General features: G+C 44.7%; 1 protein-coding gene across 1 annotated transcript in view; it reads left to right on the top strand.

Annotated features, from left to right (window-relative positions):
• The window catches only part of LOC126198878 (glutathione S-transferase 1-like), an 89,510-nt gene that overhangs the window by 8,515 nt on the left and 61,025 nt on the right, over nt 1-19,970 (top strand). The window contains exon 2 of the mRNA XM_049935482.1: nt 9,290-9,444. Coding sequence (XP_049791439.1) covers nt 9,304-9,444 — 141 coding nt within the window. The 5' untranslated portion in view covers nt 9,290-9,303. The remainder of the gene's footprint in view (nt 1-9,289; nt 9,445-19,970) is intronic.

Below are 19,970 nucleotides of genomic sequence, written 5' to 3'. Positions count from 1 at the left end.
CCAGGACGGAATTAGTGTACCCCAGCTGTCTGCGCCTAGTGTAAATCGTGAAATAGTGTGAATGTCGGCGAGTCGTGTAACTGAAGCGGGACGTGGGGACCAGCCCGGTATTCACCTAGTAGCATGTGGAAAACCGCCTGAAAACCACATCCAGGCTGGCTTGCACACCAGCCGTCGTCGTTAATCTGCCGGGCGGATTCGATCCGGGGCCGGCACGCCTACCCGAGTCCAGGAAGCAGCGCGTTAGGGCTCTCGGCTGTCCTGGCGGGTCCTAATTTTGTCAAACTATAAAGAAGATATAATCTTTTCTAAATATCTTCGTCGCAGTACTGACAATGTTGCGCACCACTTGTCGAAATGTGATTTTTTTTTTAAGCACCGCATGCTTCGGGACTTCATTATCCCATTATCAAGTTATTTAAGTTACTACGCCGTTCATGGGATAATGTAATTCCTAAACATTTTGTGGTTAATAAATTATACATTTTCAACAATTCGTGCGTAACATTTTCAGCACTGATTCATCGTACAGTTCTACGATGACATCACAATAGACCATCTTTGTCGCGTAAAATACAACCTACAGTGCTTATCGTTAAAACTGCAACACCAATAACAATAGAGGATGATAAAAAATTTGGTTTATTGTGGCGTTCGCAGCACAGTATAAAGAACACTCGATTAAAAATGCACAGCAATTCGAGTGGAGGGGGGAGGCTATAAAAGGCGCGAGATTTAGTATGTAGTGCAGCCTTCTCTGGCAACAACCATGACTCAAACAGGGTTGGACGGCGAGTCGAACTGAACTTCGATGACAGATTCGCGTACCCGTGCGTAGCTGTATGCTGCGTCAACTCTCTGTCACAATTCGTTAATTGTAGTGGCTTGTGAATGGTGGCGTGCCGATCTCTCAGGAACCAACGACCAGATTATTTCATTGGCTGAAGGATCTGGAGAATGTGGTGACTAGGACAACAGTAGAAAATCGTTTGTGTATAGTTATTTTAGTAGTTCAAGGGCAACATGAGGTCTTGCGTTATCATGTTTGAAGATCTCGAAAGACAGGGCACGCCACAGGCTTTAACACGTCCGAAATGATACACCTCCTGACCAAATTACTGGCCTTGCGAACCAGAGATGGTTGTGTTGTGTATTCAATGACTCTCGTGCCAGTTGATGAACTCGTATGGCTATGACTAACAGAAAGTGACACAGATACGCCTACGGTGATGTTATATTCAAAACCGGGACTAGTTTGAAAAGACGAGGTTGTGTCAATGTACGTGCAGTGTTGCCTCGTCCTGCTGCCACATCAAGGGAAGCTGTTAACAACGGTCCTTGTGCTGACAGTAAGTGGTACTCCAGCTCTCATGGCATTGTACGTGTGGATACTTCTCTTGTCGAATGAATCCCATCTCATAACCCATGGCGTTTTACGTGACTCTACGACCGTCCACGCCCAAGCAAACAGTATGCTTGTCGTCTTGGGCGCTAATCAAGTGGGGCCGTTGCGATCCTCACGGCGTTGAATACGACCGTCCTGAACCCATATGTGGCAGATGCCAGTTTCAGAACACAAACATGGAGAAATAACAGAGGTGATGTTCGGAGCATGAACAGAAACTAATACCCTACATGGCTCAAAGGTTCCAAGTACTGACTGAAAGCATGTGGATTTTGAAAGAGCCACGCCCATAAATGGCGCTGAGCTGAAGAGGATGGAATCAAACAATTTACAGCTCAGTTATGATAAAAAAGGAAAGAGTACACTAAAATCTAGACGTCGGGGTATCGAAAACACACGTGACCTCTGCCAGTCAACACTGGTCACGTGTGGGCGCAACACAGGAGCTATCATCAGAACCGTCCTTCAGGACTTTCCCAGAAGTTAACAACGCCACAATTTCACCTCGTGCGGCCTGTATACTCCTCCAGTGCGATCTGATCCCGTATCCTGTTGGAGAATCAGTTTGGGGTAGATTCTCAAAAGTTCTCAGTAGAAGAGACTTCTGCTTTGCCGAACTCATCCTCAGAGGTTCTGACGGTGACGTGAAGAGTGCATTCCTGGGTGGAACCATGAGCTCAGTCGGCGGCTATACAATAAATTCAAGGAAAGTAGAGGCCAGGAAACAGCTACAAATTTGATGAATTTCTTGAATGAACGAAGGAGAGGAAAACAACACACAGAAACAAGGGAACCTGACTTCACACATTCCAATAGAAAAGCTTGTCACCGATTTGAAAGCTGGGAGAAGACCCTTCGCACAAGACAAAGCAGTCAATCGTCTCCTGCGACACAAACGTAAGTCACTTAGTGACAGTTTCCAAGATTCCAGCAGGTAAAGAAAATGTTCAGCAAACAAAGAAAGAATTTAGTGATGTTAAGTAATTTCAGAATCAAACTAAAATTCTCTTCTGCCTTAACATCACTGAACTGGAGGCAGCCTTTAAGCATACGAAATGTAGAAAAGCTGCACGTGCAGATGGGCTCTACTCTGAATTTTTGGTATGCAGTGGTTCTACAACGCGAGTGTGGCTAGTGTGGCTTTTTAACGAAATTCTTCGTGTAGGAACATTACCAGCAAAATTTAAGAGAGCTAAAGTTATTTCTATTAAAAAGCCATGTGAAGAAGGAACAGCCATAGAAAGTTTTCACCCAAAACTCTAATTAACTGTGCTTACAAACTCTTGGGAAGAATGATCTTAGATCGAATACAAGAACAAATTAATTAGTGATACCGTCTAAACAAGATGAATTTAGACCTTGTAGAAGCTGCTGTGACAAAGTGCTCTCATTGACTAGTCGCACAGAAACTGACTACCAGAACAAAACCAAAACAGGGGTGGTTTTCGTTGACATCTCGGCAGCTAATGGCGTGATATGATGCGAGGATCTGATATTGAAAATTCAAAAAACGAAACCTTGTAAGAGCGTAGGTCATCTTAAGCAACATATTGAACACCCAGCAGGTTAAAGTACACCAAGGGTAACAGGAAACCAGATGGCATGTACTCAGTGAAGACTTGTCTCAAAGCTCTGTTTTTTTTTTTTTTTTTGCTGCAGTTACAATAGACCCACCGAACTTGAGCTGCCTGAAATTCATCTAAGCAGATGACCTTGCAATCTAAGAAACAGCCTCATTGAACTTCATGAATATTTTAAGACGTGGCATCTGAAACCTGATGCTTCTAAAACAAACGTATGTCTTTCTCACCTCTCTAACTGTCCAGCATTAGTGAAGATCAGCCCACGATTTTGCACTCTTGGTATAGTCGAATACAAAGAGAAGCCAAAATACATTTTCTAACATTAGACATAATGCTAACATACCATAAACACCTTTCCAACACAGCTAAGAAGGCGCAGGCATGAGGGAATCTGGCGAGAAAGCTGGCAGATAGTACATGGGGGGCAAATACATCAGTTCTCCACAGAGCATCCCATGCGTTAGTATACCCTGCGGCAGAATATTGTGCACCAGTTTGGCATTGCAGCGCTCTTGTGAAGGAAGTTGAAGTATATTTAAATGCAGCTATGAGAACCATCACTAGCGCTATCGGCTCAACAACTACATGATGTCTACCAATTTAGGTCGAACTGTCAATTTCACACTTGTCGAATGGTGGCTCTCTACAACTGATGCCAACAAGTTTCTAAAAGTGAAACAATCCTCCTTCACAAAGATTTAAATGTGGAAAAGCCAGAAGACCAGACATATTAAGAAGGAGTACAGAAGATCTTCACAAGGTTCAACCGGGATGCTGAATGGACATGCGAATGGCGAGCCACAAACTGTTAAAGTTTCAGGCATTCATCATTCTAGGGGGGTGTGGGTACATGATAATAGATTACAGACTGGAAAAAGTATGTGCAAGCATAACATGTGCAATTGGGGCTTTAGTTCTGACAGTATGTGAGGCTGTGGTGCGTTCAGACAATGAGCCATTTGTAAATGTGTGTCCTTACAGACGAACCCCTGGTGGTTTCGACAGTCTGCTTGAAGGATCTGATGAGGTGCTCTATTAGACAGTCATCTGACATCTATTTATAGTCTGGGCCGTTCAATGTTTATATTTATTCTTAACGATAGCAGCAATAATAGATGCACTTATACCTTCTGTAAATTCTGCATATATTGGCTTCCTGTTTATAGGCGCAATACTAGCAGACTTAGATATAATACATGTACTCACATTGGCCAGCAAACCCATCCACTGCCCCCCTACACACACACACACACACACACACACACACACACACATGCAAACACAACATGCATAGTTTTGTTCTCGAAATGCATTGCACACTAACACTGTCAACCACCACTGTTGTAACATGTCATTCTTCTTGTCACCTTCATTTGCAATATATACATTTCTGCAATGCCTGTGTTGTTCAGAAGTATGATGCAATGTTCCTTTGGACTTGCATGCCTGTATGAAGGAACAGACACAGTGACAACTACAGCCATTATGAAATACATCAGTTGTATTTGCAGTTGCGAATATGGACAACCATCAACTATATAATGGAATGACAACAATGAAAATTTGTGCTGGAATGGGACTCGAACCTGAATTTTACGCTTATCATGAGCAATCGCCTTACCTTTAGGCTATCTAAGTACACTGCACAACCAGACTCTAACTTCCATATGATGTCTACCATGTATCTACAACCTGCACTCATAAATCCAAATTTATTTGCAAAAAAACGTTTACAACTTTTTAAAATACACTCCAGTAGCATGTATAAATTTTTCCATTCTCTGAAACCACTTAGAAAATGTGTCAGTCCAAGCTTCTTTTGGGATGTCACTTAGTGCACTCTTGTACACTGCAATGGCCTCCCCATCTGATGAAAACCGCTGCCCTCGAAATTTTTCCTTAGTGTTAGGGAACAGAAAGAAGTCACAGGGTCCAGGTCAGGTGAATAGGGGGGATGGGGTAACACTCGCACTTTTTCCCTCCGCCACACACCGTCAGGTGGCTTGCGGAGTATGGATGTAGATGTAGATGTAGATGTAGATGTAGAAAGTCCATCGTTCTGGCAGCCCTGTGCGCAGATGCGTTGTCGTGATGCAGCAGAAGGTGCCCACTCTTGGACTTTGGGTGCTGTGACTTCCATGTGGCGATGACTTTTGGAAGACAGTCGTTCACGTACCATTCAGTATTGACTGTACGACGTGTGTCCAAGGTCACAGAGGTGAGATGCCCGATCTTTGTGAAAAAAGTTGCCACCATCTTTTTTCCAGAGCTGCGACTTCGTCGAACTTTTGTGGGTGGTTCCTCCCCTGGAAAGCACCACACAGAAGACTGTTCAAAAAAATGGTTCAAATGGCTCTGAGCACTATGGGACTCAACTGCTGAGGTTATTAGTCCCCTAGAACTTAGAACTAGTTAAACCTAACTAACCTAAGGACATCACACACATCCATGCCCGAGGCAGGATTCGAACCTGCGACCGTAGCGGTCTCGCGGTTCCAGACTGCAGCGCCAGAACCGCGCGGCCACTTCGGCCGGCCACACAGAAGACTGTCTCTTCGTTTAAGGGTCATAATGGTAGACCAACGATATTGTAGGTGTCTTGGGACTTCCCTCCATTGAATTTCTCGAGCATGAAACGACACCAGTCTACTCTCGCCTCCTTTTGGCTTTCTGTCAGGGAATTTGGCACCCAACGGGCACATTTCTTAGTAAGGCCTAAGTGACTATGAACGATGGTCTCTGCTGCTGTTGATCCAATATTTAGGGTCCCTTCAATGTCGCAAAATGTAAAATGTGGATCTTCTTTGATCATTTTTCTCACAGCATCAGGAGTCACAGCTGTTGCTGGCCGACCGGGACGAGGTTCATCTTCAATTGACTGCCGACCCCTCGAAAACTCGCGAAAACAATTTCCGACTGTGGCCCTAGAAGGGAAGCTCCACCAAAAACACGCAGCAAAGAAGAATGGCATTCTTCGGCACTTAAACCCTTTTTATAATCGTAAAAAATCATGGCGCGGAAGTCGCGGCTCGACAGCTCCATCCTGCACCGTCTCTGCCTGTGCTTTCTTACCGCGCTGTGGGGGGATCACCGCTAGCCAGGGGGTCGCGCACACGTCCCAAGGTCGAAAAACATAGCTGTTTCGAATGAAAACAACCCCATTGTCCTCCGCCTTACAGTTTACGGGCTGCTAAAAACTTTCGGCATAGCCCTCGTATGCATCTCCTAAGGAACAATGCATCGTACTTCACACGCACTGCAATGTCGTGGCAGACGACATATGAAAGTTTGGGTCTGGCTGTGAAGTGTGCTTGGACAGCCTGATGGTAAGGCGATCACTCGTGATAAGTGGGAAATTCAGGCAAGCGACTTTCAATTAAAATGTCTCCCCTCAATTAAAATGTCTCCCCTGTATGGGAATATGCATAATGGATGTATGAGTTCAGGCTGTAGATACATGGCAGACGACATATGGAAGTTTTGGTCTTGCCGTGAAGTGTGCTTGGAGACCCTAATGGTAAGGTGACGACTCGCAATAAGCGAGAAATTCATGTTCGAGTCCTGGTCCAGAACAAACTTTCACTGTTGTCATTCCATCATACAGCTGACGGTTGTCCATATTCGCAACTGCGAATACACTCCTGGAAATTGAAATAAGAACACCGTGAATTCATTGTCCCAGGAAGGGGAAACTTTATTGACACATTCCTGGGGTCAGATACATCACATGATCACACTGACAGAACCACAGGCACATAGACACAGGCAACAGAGCATGCACAATGTCGGCACTAGTACAATGTATATCCACCTTTCGCAGCAATGCAGACTGCTATTCTCCCATGGAGACGATCGTAGAGATGCTGGATGTAGTCCTGTGGAATGGCTTGCCATGCCATTTCCACCTGGCGCCTCAGATGGACCAGCGTTCGTGCTGGACGTGCAGACCGCGTGAGACGACGCTTCATCCAGTCCCAAACATGCTCAATGGGGGACAGATCCGGAGATCTTGTTGGCCAGGGTGGTTGACTTACACCTTCTAGAGCACGTTGGGTGGCACGGGATACATGCGGACGTGCATTGTCCTGTTGGAACAGCAAGTTCCCTTGCCGGTCTAGGAATGGTAGAACGATGGGTTCGATGACGGTTTGGATGTACCGTGCACTATTCAATGTCCCCTCGACGATCACCAGTGGTGTACGGCCAGTGTAGGAGATCGCTCCCCACACCATGATGCCGGGTGTTGGCCCTGTGTGCCTCGGTCGTATGCAGTCCTGATTGTGGCGCTCACCTGCACGGCGCCAAACACGCATACGACCATCATTGGCTCCCAGGCAGAAGCGACTCTCATCGCTGAAGACGACACGTCTCCATTCGTCCCTCCATTCACGCCTGTCGCGACACCACTGGAGGCGGGCTGCACGATGTTGGGGCGTGAGCGGAAGACGGCCTAACGGTGTGTGGGACCGTAGCCCAGCTTCATGGAGACGGTTGCGAATGGTCCTCGCCGATACCCCAGGAGCAACAGTGTCCCTAATTTGCTGGGAAGTGGCGGTGCGGTCCCCTACGGCACTGCGTAGGATCCTACGGTCTTGGCGTGCGGTCCCAGGTCGACGGGCACGTGCACCTTCCGCCGACCACTGGCGACAACATCGATGTACTGTGGAGACCTCACGCCCCACGTGTTGAGCAATTCGGCGGTACGTCCACCCGGCCTCCCGCATGCCCACTATACGCCCTCGCTCAAAGTCCGTCAACTGCACATACGGTTCACGTCCACGCTGTCGCGGCATGCTACCAGTGTTAAAGACTGCGATGGATCTCCGTATGCCACGGCAAACTGGCTGACACTGACGGCGGCGGTGCACAAATGCTGCGCAGCTAGCGCCATTCGACGGCCAACACCGCGGTTCCTGGTGTGTCCGCTGTGCCGCGCGTGTGATTATTGCTTGTACAGCCCTCTCGCAGTGTCCGGAGCAAGCATGGTGGGTCTGACACACCGGTGTCAATGTGTTCTTTTTTCCATTTCCAGGAGTGTACATTTCCTGTATTTATTTCGGATGTTTTTGGTGGTTGTGATTCACCTTGTCGCTTCATACCACCATGTGTTGCTCCTAAATGTAGAGGGCACGTCCTGTGTGTATATAACTTTCGTGTGTTTTTGGAATAGTGACTTTCAAATGTAGCTGTAACTGGTTATAGCGGTATTTGTTGAAACACCAACACAGGTAACTGTTTAAATGCCATAATTGTTTCAATAAAAAGGACACAGTCTTAGAACGTCTAATGCTATGCACAAGTGGGCTTGTTTCACACAGATGGTTGTGGTTGCGGTGGAACCTTTGTCTAGTCAAAAAAAAAAAAAAAAATGGCTCTGAGCACTATGCGACTTAACTTCTTAGGTCATCAGTCGCCTAGAACTTAGAACTAATTAAACCTAACCAACCTAAGGACAACACACAAATCCATGCCCGAGGCAGGATTCGAACCTGCGACCGTAGCGGTCGCTCGGTTCCAGACTGTAGCGCCTAGAACCGCACGGCCACTCTGGCCGGCCCTTTGTCTAGTCCAACTGTTTCTAGGGGAGGGGGAATTTTTTGTCTGTGTCACAGTTGGTCGTCAACCCATTTGCATATGCACATTACTTCACTGCCATGACTTACATCACCCACACAGGGTCACAAGATCACCAGTTATCAGCTCTACATAATATACAGTGCTCCAAAGCCAGCAGTGACCTTTTCTATGGGCATGGCTGATATTTTATCCTGTGAGCTTATAGCACTTGTGTTACATCCAAAGGTATTCATTTTATGACAGTTGTCAAATGCAAGACTATTTTCATATGTAAAGAATAGGAGCGGACCTAAAATTTAACCCTGTGGGTCATGCTTCATGATATCTCTCCAGTCAATAAAGTTTCTCTTCTTCCAGCACCGTTATAATTAATTACTGAACACGAATTTTCGTGTTCGTTATGGTTAAGAACGATTCAGACCAGTTGTTTGTAAACGAATCACGAACTCCATACAATACAAGCCGTTCTTAGTGGGTATCATGATCCACACAATAAAATATCAAATATATAAGACCCCCAGATGAGCAACCCTGCTGAAGTCCAAACTGTGACATAGCATGTCACAGTTTGGACATTGTTTCTATTTCCGTGTTATACATATCTCGAGTTCAGTTGTCGCTGGAATATTGTGAACAAAGAGGTCAGAGAGGAAATTACACAATAATTATTTAGATTTTTCTGCTCCTTTTCTTATAAAGAGATCACGTTTTCTCTTTTTTTCAGACGACGTGTGAATCATGCCTATAGTTTTGTATCACTGGCTTCCCAGCCCACCATCGAGAGCAGTTTTGACTACTGCTAAGGCTATTGGGGTCTCTGTCACTGTGAAAATCATCGATCTCTTTAAGAAGCAACACTTAACAGACGAGTATCTTAAGGTAAGGTGCAAGTAGTGAATTAAATATTCGTTATAGTCCCCAAGAGCCATAAACACCATATCTGTGTTAAATGGCTCATTGACCATGTGGTTGTGTGCAATCCATTTACACAAATGTGTCCTGTATATATTTATATAAAATTCCAAATTAGTTGTACAGTTTTGAAACACACACACACAAACACATATATTTACTAATTCGTGTATGAAGAAAGAAGAGCCTTAAAATAAAAACGATGATTTATTAAAATTTTCTTTGCTCATACATCAAGTTTGATTTTCACAACGGTGGTTTTGCACTATAATTGTGGTATTAGTAAGGTTCTTAAATAGCCGATAGTGAATATATTCCTCGTAATTAATCAGTATAAATTTCATTATTATTATTATTATTATTATTAATATTATTAGACTATGAACACATGGCTGTTCAAAAATGGCTCTGAGCACTATGGGACTTAACTTCTGAGGTCATCAGTCCCCTAGAACTTAGAACTACTTAAACCTAACTAACCTAAGATCATCACACACATCCATGCCCGAGGCAGGATTCGAACCTGCGACCGTAGCGGTTGCGCGGTTCCAGACTGAAACGCCTAGAACCGCTCGGCCACTCAGGGCCGGCCACATGACTGTGTTTATTGTCCGTATGTTATCTTCCTTAAAGAGTTGACTACCTAAGAAGGTAAAAGAAAGGACCAATTACAGACCAATATCCGTAACATCGGTTTGCTGCAGAATTCTAGAGTATATTTTGAGTTCGTGTATAACAATTTTCCTAGAGACCGAAAAGCTCATGTCCACCAACCAGCACAGCATTAGAAAGGATCGCCATGCGAAACCCAGCTTGCTCTTCTCTCTCGTAAAATACCGTGAACTATGGATGAAGGGCAACAGGGAGATTCCATATTTCTAGATTTCAGAAGAGCATTCGATACTGTACCCCACTACAGCCTGTTAACGAAGGTATGTGCATACGGAACAGGCTCCCAGGTGTGTAACTGGCTCGAAGACTTCTTAAGTAATAGAACCCAGCATGCTGTCCTCGACGGCGACTATTAATTGGAAAAACAGGGATAACACCAGCAGTGTCCCAGGGAAGTGTAATAGCACCGTTCCTATTTTCTATACACATATTTGATCTGGCAGTCACGGCGGGCAGTTGTTCGCTGACGATGCTGTGGTGTACATGACCTAGACAAAATTTATAGTTGGTGTTATGAATGGTAGCTGGCTCTCAATGTACAAAAATGTAAGTTAATGTGGATGAGTAGGAAAAACAAACCTGCAATGTTCGGATACAGCATTAGTAGTGTTCTGCTTGACACAGTCGAGTCGTTCAAATATCTGGGCATAACGTTTGAAGCGATATGAAATACAAAGAGCATGCGAGGATTGTGGTAGAGAAGGCAAATGGTTGACTTCGGTTTATTGGGGGAATTTTAGGAAAGTGTAGTTCATCTGTAATGGAGGGTCGCATATAAGATGATAGTGCGACCTATTCTTGAGTAATGCTCGAGTGTTTGGGATCCGCACCAGGATTGAAAGAAGACATCAAAGCAATTCAGAGGCGAGCTGCTAGATTGGTTACTGGTAGGTTCTATCAGCATGCAAGTGTTATTGATATGTGTCGGGAGATCAAGCGGGAATCCCTGTAGGGAAGAAGATATTCATTTCGTAGAAGATTACTGAAAAAGTAGTTTGAAGCTCGCTGCAGAACGACCCTACTGCTGCCAACATACATTTCGCGTAGGGACCACGAAGATAAGATATGAGGAGTTAGGGCTCATACGGAGGCATATAGATAGTCGTATTTCCCTCGCTCTGTCTGTGAGTGGAGCAGGAAAGAAAACCACTAGTTGTGGTACAGGGTATCCTCCGGCATGCTCTGTACGGTGGCAAGTGGAGTATGTATGTAGATTTAGATATATCCCATGTAGTCTTTGTAGTAGCTTTGTAGTGGCTGACAGTCTATTGTGAAGAAAATCTGCCCATAGGTTGATCGAGATATTGTTCTGATTCTTTCTTTTTGCAGTAAATTAGGGATTTTCATCAGCACACATATGCAGAAAATGAAAATTCACACCACCTTCTCTTGTGAGATGTGACGCTTAGAGTAGCGTGCCTGTGAGGCAAAACACAGGGGCAGTCATATTTTGACCACCCAGCTATCTGAAGTGCGGCTAGGATGGAGAAACCAGTCACTGGATGTTCATACTTCATAGGTGGTAATATTAGTTGTATTGACTCCCCGGGATAGGAGTACTTTTGGCGTTTCGGGATATGACTGCTTTTGCCATTTCACTGAGATTTTATTTCGGGATTGATTGTTACAAAACAATTTCAAACTCAGAGAACAAATACACTCCTGGAAATTGAAATAAGAACACCGTGAATTCATTGTCCCAGGAAGGGGAAACTTTATTGACACATTCCTGGGGTCAGATACATCACATGATCACACTGACAGAACCACAGGCACATAGACACAGGCAACAGAGCATGCACAATGTCGGCACTAGTACAGTGTATATCCACCTTTCGCAGCAATGTAGGCTGCTATTCTCCCATGGAGACGATCGTAGAGATGCTGGATGTAGTCCTGTGGAACGACTTGCCATGCCATTTCCACCTGGCGCCTCAGTTGGACCAGCGTTCGTGCTGGACGTGCAGACCGCGTGAGACGACGCTTCATCCAGTCCCAAACATGCTCAATGGGGGACAGATCCGGAGATCTTGCTGGCCAGGGTAGTTGACTTACACCTTCTAGAGCACGTTGGGTGGCACGGGATACATGCGGACGTGCATTGTCCTGTTGGAACAGCAAGTTCCCTTGCCGGTCTAGGAATGGTAGAACGATGGGTTCGATGACGGTTTGGATGTACCGTGCACTATTCAGTGTCCCCTCGACGATCACCAGTGGTGTACGGCCAGTGTAGGAGATCGCTCCCCACACCATGATGCCGGGTGTTGGCCCTGTGTGCCTCGGTCGTATGCAGTCCTGATTGTGGCGCTCACCTGCACGGCGCCAAACACGCATACGACCATCATTGGCACCAAGGCAGAAGCGACTCTCATCGCTGAAGACGACACGTCTCCATTCGTCCCTCCATTCACGCCTGTCGCGACACCACTGGAGGCGGGCTGCACGATGTTGGGGCGTGAGCGGAAGACGGCCTAACGGTGTGCGGGACCGTAGCCCAGCTTCATGGAGACGGTTGCGAATGGTCCTCGCCGATACCCCAGGAGCAACAGTGTCCCTAATTTGCTGGGAAGTGGCGGTGCGGTCCCCTACGGCACTGCGTAGGATCCTACGGTCTTGGCGTGCATCCGTGCGTCGCTGCGGTCCGGTCCCAGGTCGACGGGCACGTGCACCTTCCGCCGACCACTGGCGACAACATCGATGTACTGTGGAGACCTCACGCTCCACGTGTTGAGCAATTCGGCGGTACGTCCACCCGGCCTCCCGCATGCCCACTATACGCCCTCGCTCGAAGTCCGTCAACTGCACATACGGTTCTCGTCCACGCTGTCGCGGCATGCTACCAGTGTTAAAGACTGCGATGGATCTCCGTATGCCACGGCAAACTGGCTGACACTGACGGCGGCGGTGCACAAATGCTGCGCAGCTAGCGCCATTCGACGGCCAACACCGCGGTTCCTGGTGTGTCCGCTGTGCCGTGCGTGTGATCATTGCTTGTACAGCCCTCTCGCAGTGTCCGGAGCAAGTATGGTGGGTCTGACACACCGGTGTCAATGTGTTCTTTTTTCCATTTCCAGGAGTGTAGTTAGCGCTTGGGCTCAAGAGCTCCGTGCAGTGTAGCAGCAACAGTGACGTGTATAGTAGAGTGCAGCAGTTAGGTACGGAAGCAGATGTTAGTAACTTTGTCACTGAACGGTATCACATTGTGGTACACTAGCAGTCCGCGTCCATTCGTTGCGTTAGTAGTGCTGCAGGGAGCAACGGCAGCCAGGAGTGTACACTTGCCCATTGACGTGAAACCGGTTGCAAACACCACCTCATTTCTTGCTGAGTGGAGCGGTTCGCAAGGTGTAGGATCACATCACAGGGTGGCAGCTGATAGCAGTTACCCATCACCTCTGCAGTTCAGCAGTGGGCATCACATTGCAGCCTGGCTTTAGGCCGTGTCTCTACTAGATTTGTAAAACTACCACAGGCTACCATAGCTATCATAAGTAAGCGTAGATAACTAGTTTTCTTAGTAGCTTTGGTGAGTTAAGATCATAACCGCGTGACTTGTATGTTAGGTGTCTTGCATACCTATCAGGCGTTACCTCCTTTCGATCGCTTTGTCTGCAAGTGCGATCAGTGTCTTACTAGATTCCCCTATAAACTGAAAGTGGTGGACTATCTACGAACTGAGTGAGAATATATAAACTGACACATAACCTATGGAACATTTTTTGTTTTATGTACTTCTCCTCCTGTGTGTTACCTAAAAATAAACAGTATTTAGAGCAAAATATAAATTGTCAATGTTTCATTCAGATTGTATTCGAAAATAAATGATTTGTAACATGAAACAGAGGAATATTGTAGTAAAAAATTTTAAAAGATGCAGATTTATCATATAGTGCTAGAAAACGCATTTTCCTCAAAAAAGGTAAAATGAAACAAGACTGCAAAACAAAAATATATCAAACATCGCTTCAGTACTTCGTCGAGTTTCTGTTTTTCATAATAAACTTACGCACTTATCAGTAACAACAGGAAATCCTGCCTTTGATCACGATGAAGAACTTTATTTAGTACAAAACAACAACAATAATTAAATAGATTCTTTTTACGTTTGTGCATGTAAACTGTACATGCATCAAAAGTAACTGCTTTCATACATAAAAGCGCAGAACTTCCGTGGTCAACTGATTTTTATTGCTCATTAAATGCAATTTATATTTTCTAATGATATAATATACACAATGGACTAACACTGAACGATGTGTGGTTTTAATTATATGCATAACAAACAAATAAAAAAGAAAGAAAAGTCGTCGGCTTCCAGTTTCTGTCACACATTCTTTTATGTTTCCCTACCAAGGCTACCAACACTTTCAGTAGTCGTACCATTTACTATGTCATTTATGTGTTGTACCAAAACAACCGGACCGTAGTTTTGGTAGAGGGCAACTCTAGTCCAAACACAGCAGGCAGCTGTCCATACAACTAACAGTGGCTTGCGTCATCGTAGGCAGCGTCTAATCATCACAGGCAGTGTCCAAGCATCAGGCAGTGGTCCATGTCGGGAGCATCATCTTGCCACGTCACGGGCGTTGGCATCACAGCGCTAGTCGACGACAGCACCAGCATCGACATCACATGGCACCGGGTGCAGAGCACCAGGAAATAAATCTGCATTAATTATGAATACTTTGACTGAATATGGCAGCAACTTTGGGAAAATAAAATATAACTTTAAGAAATGAACTTGGGGAGATGAACTCAAATTAGGGAAATATAGAAACAAAAATTGGGGAAATGTCTACATCTACACGAATACTCTGGAATTCACAATTAAGTGCCTGGCAGAGGGTTTGTCGACCATCTCCAAGCTATTTTTTTACCGTTCCACATTCGAAAGGCGCGCGGGAGAAACGAGCGCTGAAATCTTTCAGAGCGATCTCTAATTTCACTTATTTGATCATGATCATTTCTACTTATATAGGTGGACGTCAACAGAGTATTTTCACAATAGGAGGACAAAGTTGGTGTTAGAAATTGCACAAGAAGATCCTGTCGGAATGATAAACGCCTTTGTTTTAATGATAGCCATGCCAATTCACGTATAATGTCTGTGGCACTATCTCCCCTACTTCGCGATAATACAAAACTAGCTGCCCTTCTTTAAACGTGTTCGATGTACACTGTTGGTCCCGTCCGATGCGGATCCTACACCGCACAGCAATACTCTAGAAGACATCGGACAAGCGTGGTGTAAGCAGTCTCTTTAGTAGAAGTGCAGCCTTTTCTAAGTGATCTGCCAATAAATGACAGTCTTTGGTTTGCTTTCCCCACAATATTATCTACGCGACCGTTGGAATTTAAGTTATTCGTAATTGTAATCCGTAAGTGTCTAGTTGAATTGCTCGGATAGGCACTCCGGCCCCGGATCGAATCCTCCCGGCGGATTAACAACGAAGGCAGGAGTGCCGGCCAGCCTGGATGTGGTTTTTAGGCGGTTTTCCACATCCTGATAGGTGACTACCGCTCTGGTCCCCACGTCTCGCCTCAGTTACACGACTTGCAGACATTTGAAATATGTTCATACTGTTTCATGATTTACACTAGACGCAGACAGCTGGGGTACACTGATTCTGTCCCGGGGTGGTGGCAGTTGAATTGCAGTCTTTAGATTTGTGTGATTTATTGTCTTACCGGAGTTTAGCGGATCTCTTTTAGTACTCATGTGGATGAATTCACAGTTTTCATTATTTAGAGTCAGTTGTCACTTTTAGCACGAAACATATACCTTGTCTAAATCATTTTCAATTGGTTTTGATCATCTGATGACTTCACAAGACGGTAAATGACAGCTTCATCTGCAGACAATCTAAGAGGGCTGCTCAGATTGTCTCCTATGTCGTTTATGTAGTTCAGGAATAGTAGAGGGCCTATAACACTTCCTTCGGGAACGCCAGACATTTCGATGACTTTCTGTCAATTACTATAAACTGCGGCCTTTTTGACCAGAAGACACGAATCCAGATCCAGTCACACAACTGAGGCGATACACCATAGGCACACAATCTGATTAGAAGTCTCTTGTGAGGAACGGTGTCGAAAGCCTTTGAAAATCTAATAATGTGGAATCAATTTGACATCCCCTTTCGATAGCATTCATTTCTTCGTGGGAATAAGGAACTAGTTGTACCTCACAAGTATGATATTTTCTAAATTTATCAATAAATCGTTTTCTTCGAGGTAATTTATAATATTCGACCGCAGTATATGTTCTAAAATCCTACTGAATCCAAATTTGACGAGTCCTTCCGCTGTTTAATTTTTCGGACGCTGGAGAACCTCTGTCCGTAACACGCTAGAAAAGTCAACCAAACAGTTTGTCAAATGGTACTCTACGAGATACAAAATTACTCGCAGAGAGGGCATTAGCTCGCTGGATGCATTATTTGCTAAATCATAGCAGAAAATCATACCCACCATATCACTTGTCGTGTAGTAGGCTTCCATTTCTAGCAGGCTAGACAGCACGATGCATAAGCGGAGTTGCGAGTAGTTTAGTCAAACACATCACCACTGAAACTGCAGTGCAATACATCTCGAACCACACAAAACTGACTGCAGATTACCTAACGCTTAGCCTAAAGTCGTGTTCACACCGAACGGTCCGCGTCACGCAGCGCAGAACGGCGCAGAACTGCGCACAATTGAGCAGACTGTTTGTAGGTGAGGAACATGGTTCCGATGTATGCCCGCGCTCGTCAGTGAAAAAGGAAGACGAAACTTTGAAAACTCCAAATGTTGGTTTCGTAGACGTCTGGCACCAGCTGATGGGAGGAAAAGTATGTTATGAGAGGTTATAATAAATGAATTGGGTTCTGAACAGGTGATAAATTACATGATTATTGCAAGCATAAAATATAAGAACTGAAATATATTTGCAGTCAAAGTGAACACTTATCTTTTGTTACACAGCCTTTTCTTTGCTGTGACTATGTGCCTGAGAGCAGATATATTTATATACCGGTACATTGCTAGAACCAGTCTAACACTTGTCACTTATGATCAAATAGACTGTCATTGGTAATATAACCCGAAGCAGTAATAACTCTTTCTCGTAGCGCTGTTCCTACAGTAGAGAATATTTCTCGTAGCACTGTTAAAAGATAAACTTCACAAACACATAAAAGAATTCGCAGATTGTCTCTCTGTTATCGCCGGACACTGTGTCTTCTCGCCGCTTGCTATGGCCTAGGCGGTGACTGGAACGTAGGCTGGCGTAGAATTGCCCTCATATACTGTGTCAGTCTGATTGAAGACAGGCGCGGAGAACTTGTGTGGGTGTGTGTTGCTGCCTTCATCACAGTGGTGTGGCAAGCGATGCTCCGATAGCAAGGAGCATCGTTGTGGTGTCGATGTCAGGTGCTAGCGGTATGCCTATCTACTAGACCACATAACATAAAACATTGTCAGTGGGCGACACTAGTGCTGAAAAGTCGTTAGATTCATTGATGGCATTACTATCCCCAGTGATAACGAGAAAGACTTACAGGATGTAATGAAGAGAATGAAGAGTCTACTGACCACAGGATAAGGAAACCGAAGGAAGACGAAAGTAATGAAAAGTAACAGATATGAGAATAGGAGAGAAACTTACCATCGAAACTCGTGACCACGAAGTAGACCAAGTGAAATAATTCTGCTGTCTTGGAAGCAAAACAACATGTGACCGAAAAAGCAAGGAGGAAATAAAAGGCACCTCTTATGGGAGTGAATGGGAGATATGATACTGCTGAAGAGTTTGACAGATCAGTTTGGATTCCGTAGAAATGCTGGAACACGTGAGGCAATACTGACCCTACGAATTATCTTAGAAAATACACTTAAGGAAAGGTAAACCTACGTTTCTAGCATTTGTAGACTTAGAGAAAGCTTTTGACAATGTTGACTGGAATACTCTCTTTCAAATTCTGAAGGTGGCAGGGGTAAAATACAGGGAGCGAAAGGCTATTTACAATTTGTACAGAAACCAGATGGCAGTTATAAGAGTCGAGGGGCCTCAAAGGGAAGCAGTGGTTGGGAAGGGAGTGAGACAGGGTTGTAGCCTATCCCCGATGTTATTCAATCTGTATATTGAGCAAGCAGTAAAGGAAACAAAAGAAAAATTCGGAATTGGAATCAAAATCCATGGAGAAGAAATAAAAACTTTGAGGTTCGCCGATGACATCGTAATTCTGTCAGATACAGCAAAGGACCTGGAAACACAGCTGAACGGAATGGACAGTGCCTTGAAAGGAGGATATAAGATGAACATCAACAGAAGCAGAAAGAGGATAATGGAATGCAGTCGAATTAAATCGGGTGATGCTGCAGGAATTAGATTAGGAAATGAGAGGCTTAAAGTAGTAGATGAGTTTTGCTATTTGAGGAACAAAATAACTGATGATGGTTGAAGTAGAGAGGATATAAAATGTAGACTGGCAATGGCAAGGAAAGCGTTTCTGAAGAACAGAAATTTGTTAACATCGAGTATAGATTTAAATGTCAGGAAGTCGTTTCTGAAAGTATTTGTAGGGAGTGTAACCATGTATGGAAGTGAAACGTGGACGATAAATAGTTTAGACAAGAAGTGAATAGAAGCTTTCGAAATGTGGTGCTACAGAAGAATGTTAAAGATTAGATGGGTAGATCACAAAACTAATGAGGAGGTATTGAATAGAATTGGAGAGAAGAGAAATTTGTGGCACAACTTGACTAGCAGAAGGGATCGGTTGGTGGGGCATATTATGATTCATCAAGGGATCACTAATTTAGTATTGGAGGGCAGCGTGGAGGGTAAAAATAGTATAATGAGACCAAGAGGTGAATACACTAAGCAGACTCAGAAGGATGTAGGTTGCAGCAGGTACTGGGAGATGAAGAAGCTTTGGATAGCTGCATCAAACCAGTCTCAGGACTGAAGACCACAACAACAACAACAACAACAACAACATGGAAGTGAATAATGGACTGTGGGGAAACCTGAAAAGAAAAGGATCAAAGCGTTTGAGATGTGTTGACACAGAACTATATTCAAAATTAGATGTACTGATAAAGTAAGAAGTGCGGAGGTTCTCCTCTGAATCGGTGAGAACAGAAACATGTAGAACAAATTGACAACAACACGGGAGAGGATGATGGGACGTGCGTTAAGAAATCAGGGAATAACTGCGATTGAACTAGAGGAAACAGAAGGAAGTAAACACAGTAGCAGAAGAGAGAAGTTGGAATATATCCAACCACTGCCTCATATCAGTGCCTCATCCCTCGAGCCCCTCCCCCCACCCGCCACCCCCCCCCACCCCCCCCTCCCCGCCGCAAAAGAATGTATGGGACGATTGTATCCATAATACTTCGAACACTTGGTCTGTTTTACTGAAGCCGTAGGCGTCCGCAAGAGAGAGCACTTGCGTCCGCCCTTCCACCTCCAGAATCTGGACTACTGAGTTTTTCTTCATTACAGAATTCTCATACACCACGGACAACCATACACTCTCTAGGGTATAAGTTTTTTGGTCACCTATTAAATTTGGTTCTTGTAGCATGACACGTCTCTAAACTGATCAGCTCATTTCTATAACAAATGGCAGTTTTAGAGTCTTGTCCTCCGCCATCACTCCTGGATAAATTTCAGTGGAGGGCCGTCATTCAACCAATGGTAATGAAACAGTACACTAATTATACAAATGCAGTGAATAATAGAGAGAGAATGGCAATAACACTGCGTTTTTTCAGTTCGTTTAAATTTCTGGTGTATTTCTCCAAGGTAGCCACGCAAAGCATCTCAGTGA

Source organism: Schistocerca nitens, chromosome 8 (assembly GCF_023898315.1).
Source record: "Schistocerca nitens isolate TAMUIC-IGC-003100 chromosome 8, iqSchNite1.1, whole genome shotgun sequence".
Lineage (NCBI taxonomy): Eukaryota > Metazoa > Arthropoda > Insecta > Orthoptera > Acrididae > Schistocerca > Schistocerca nitens.
This window is presented reverse-complemented; position numbering and strand designations above follow the sequence as displayed.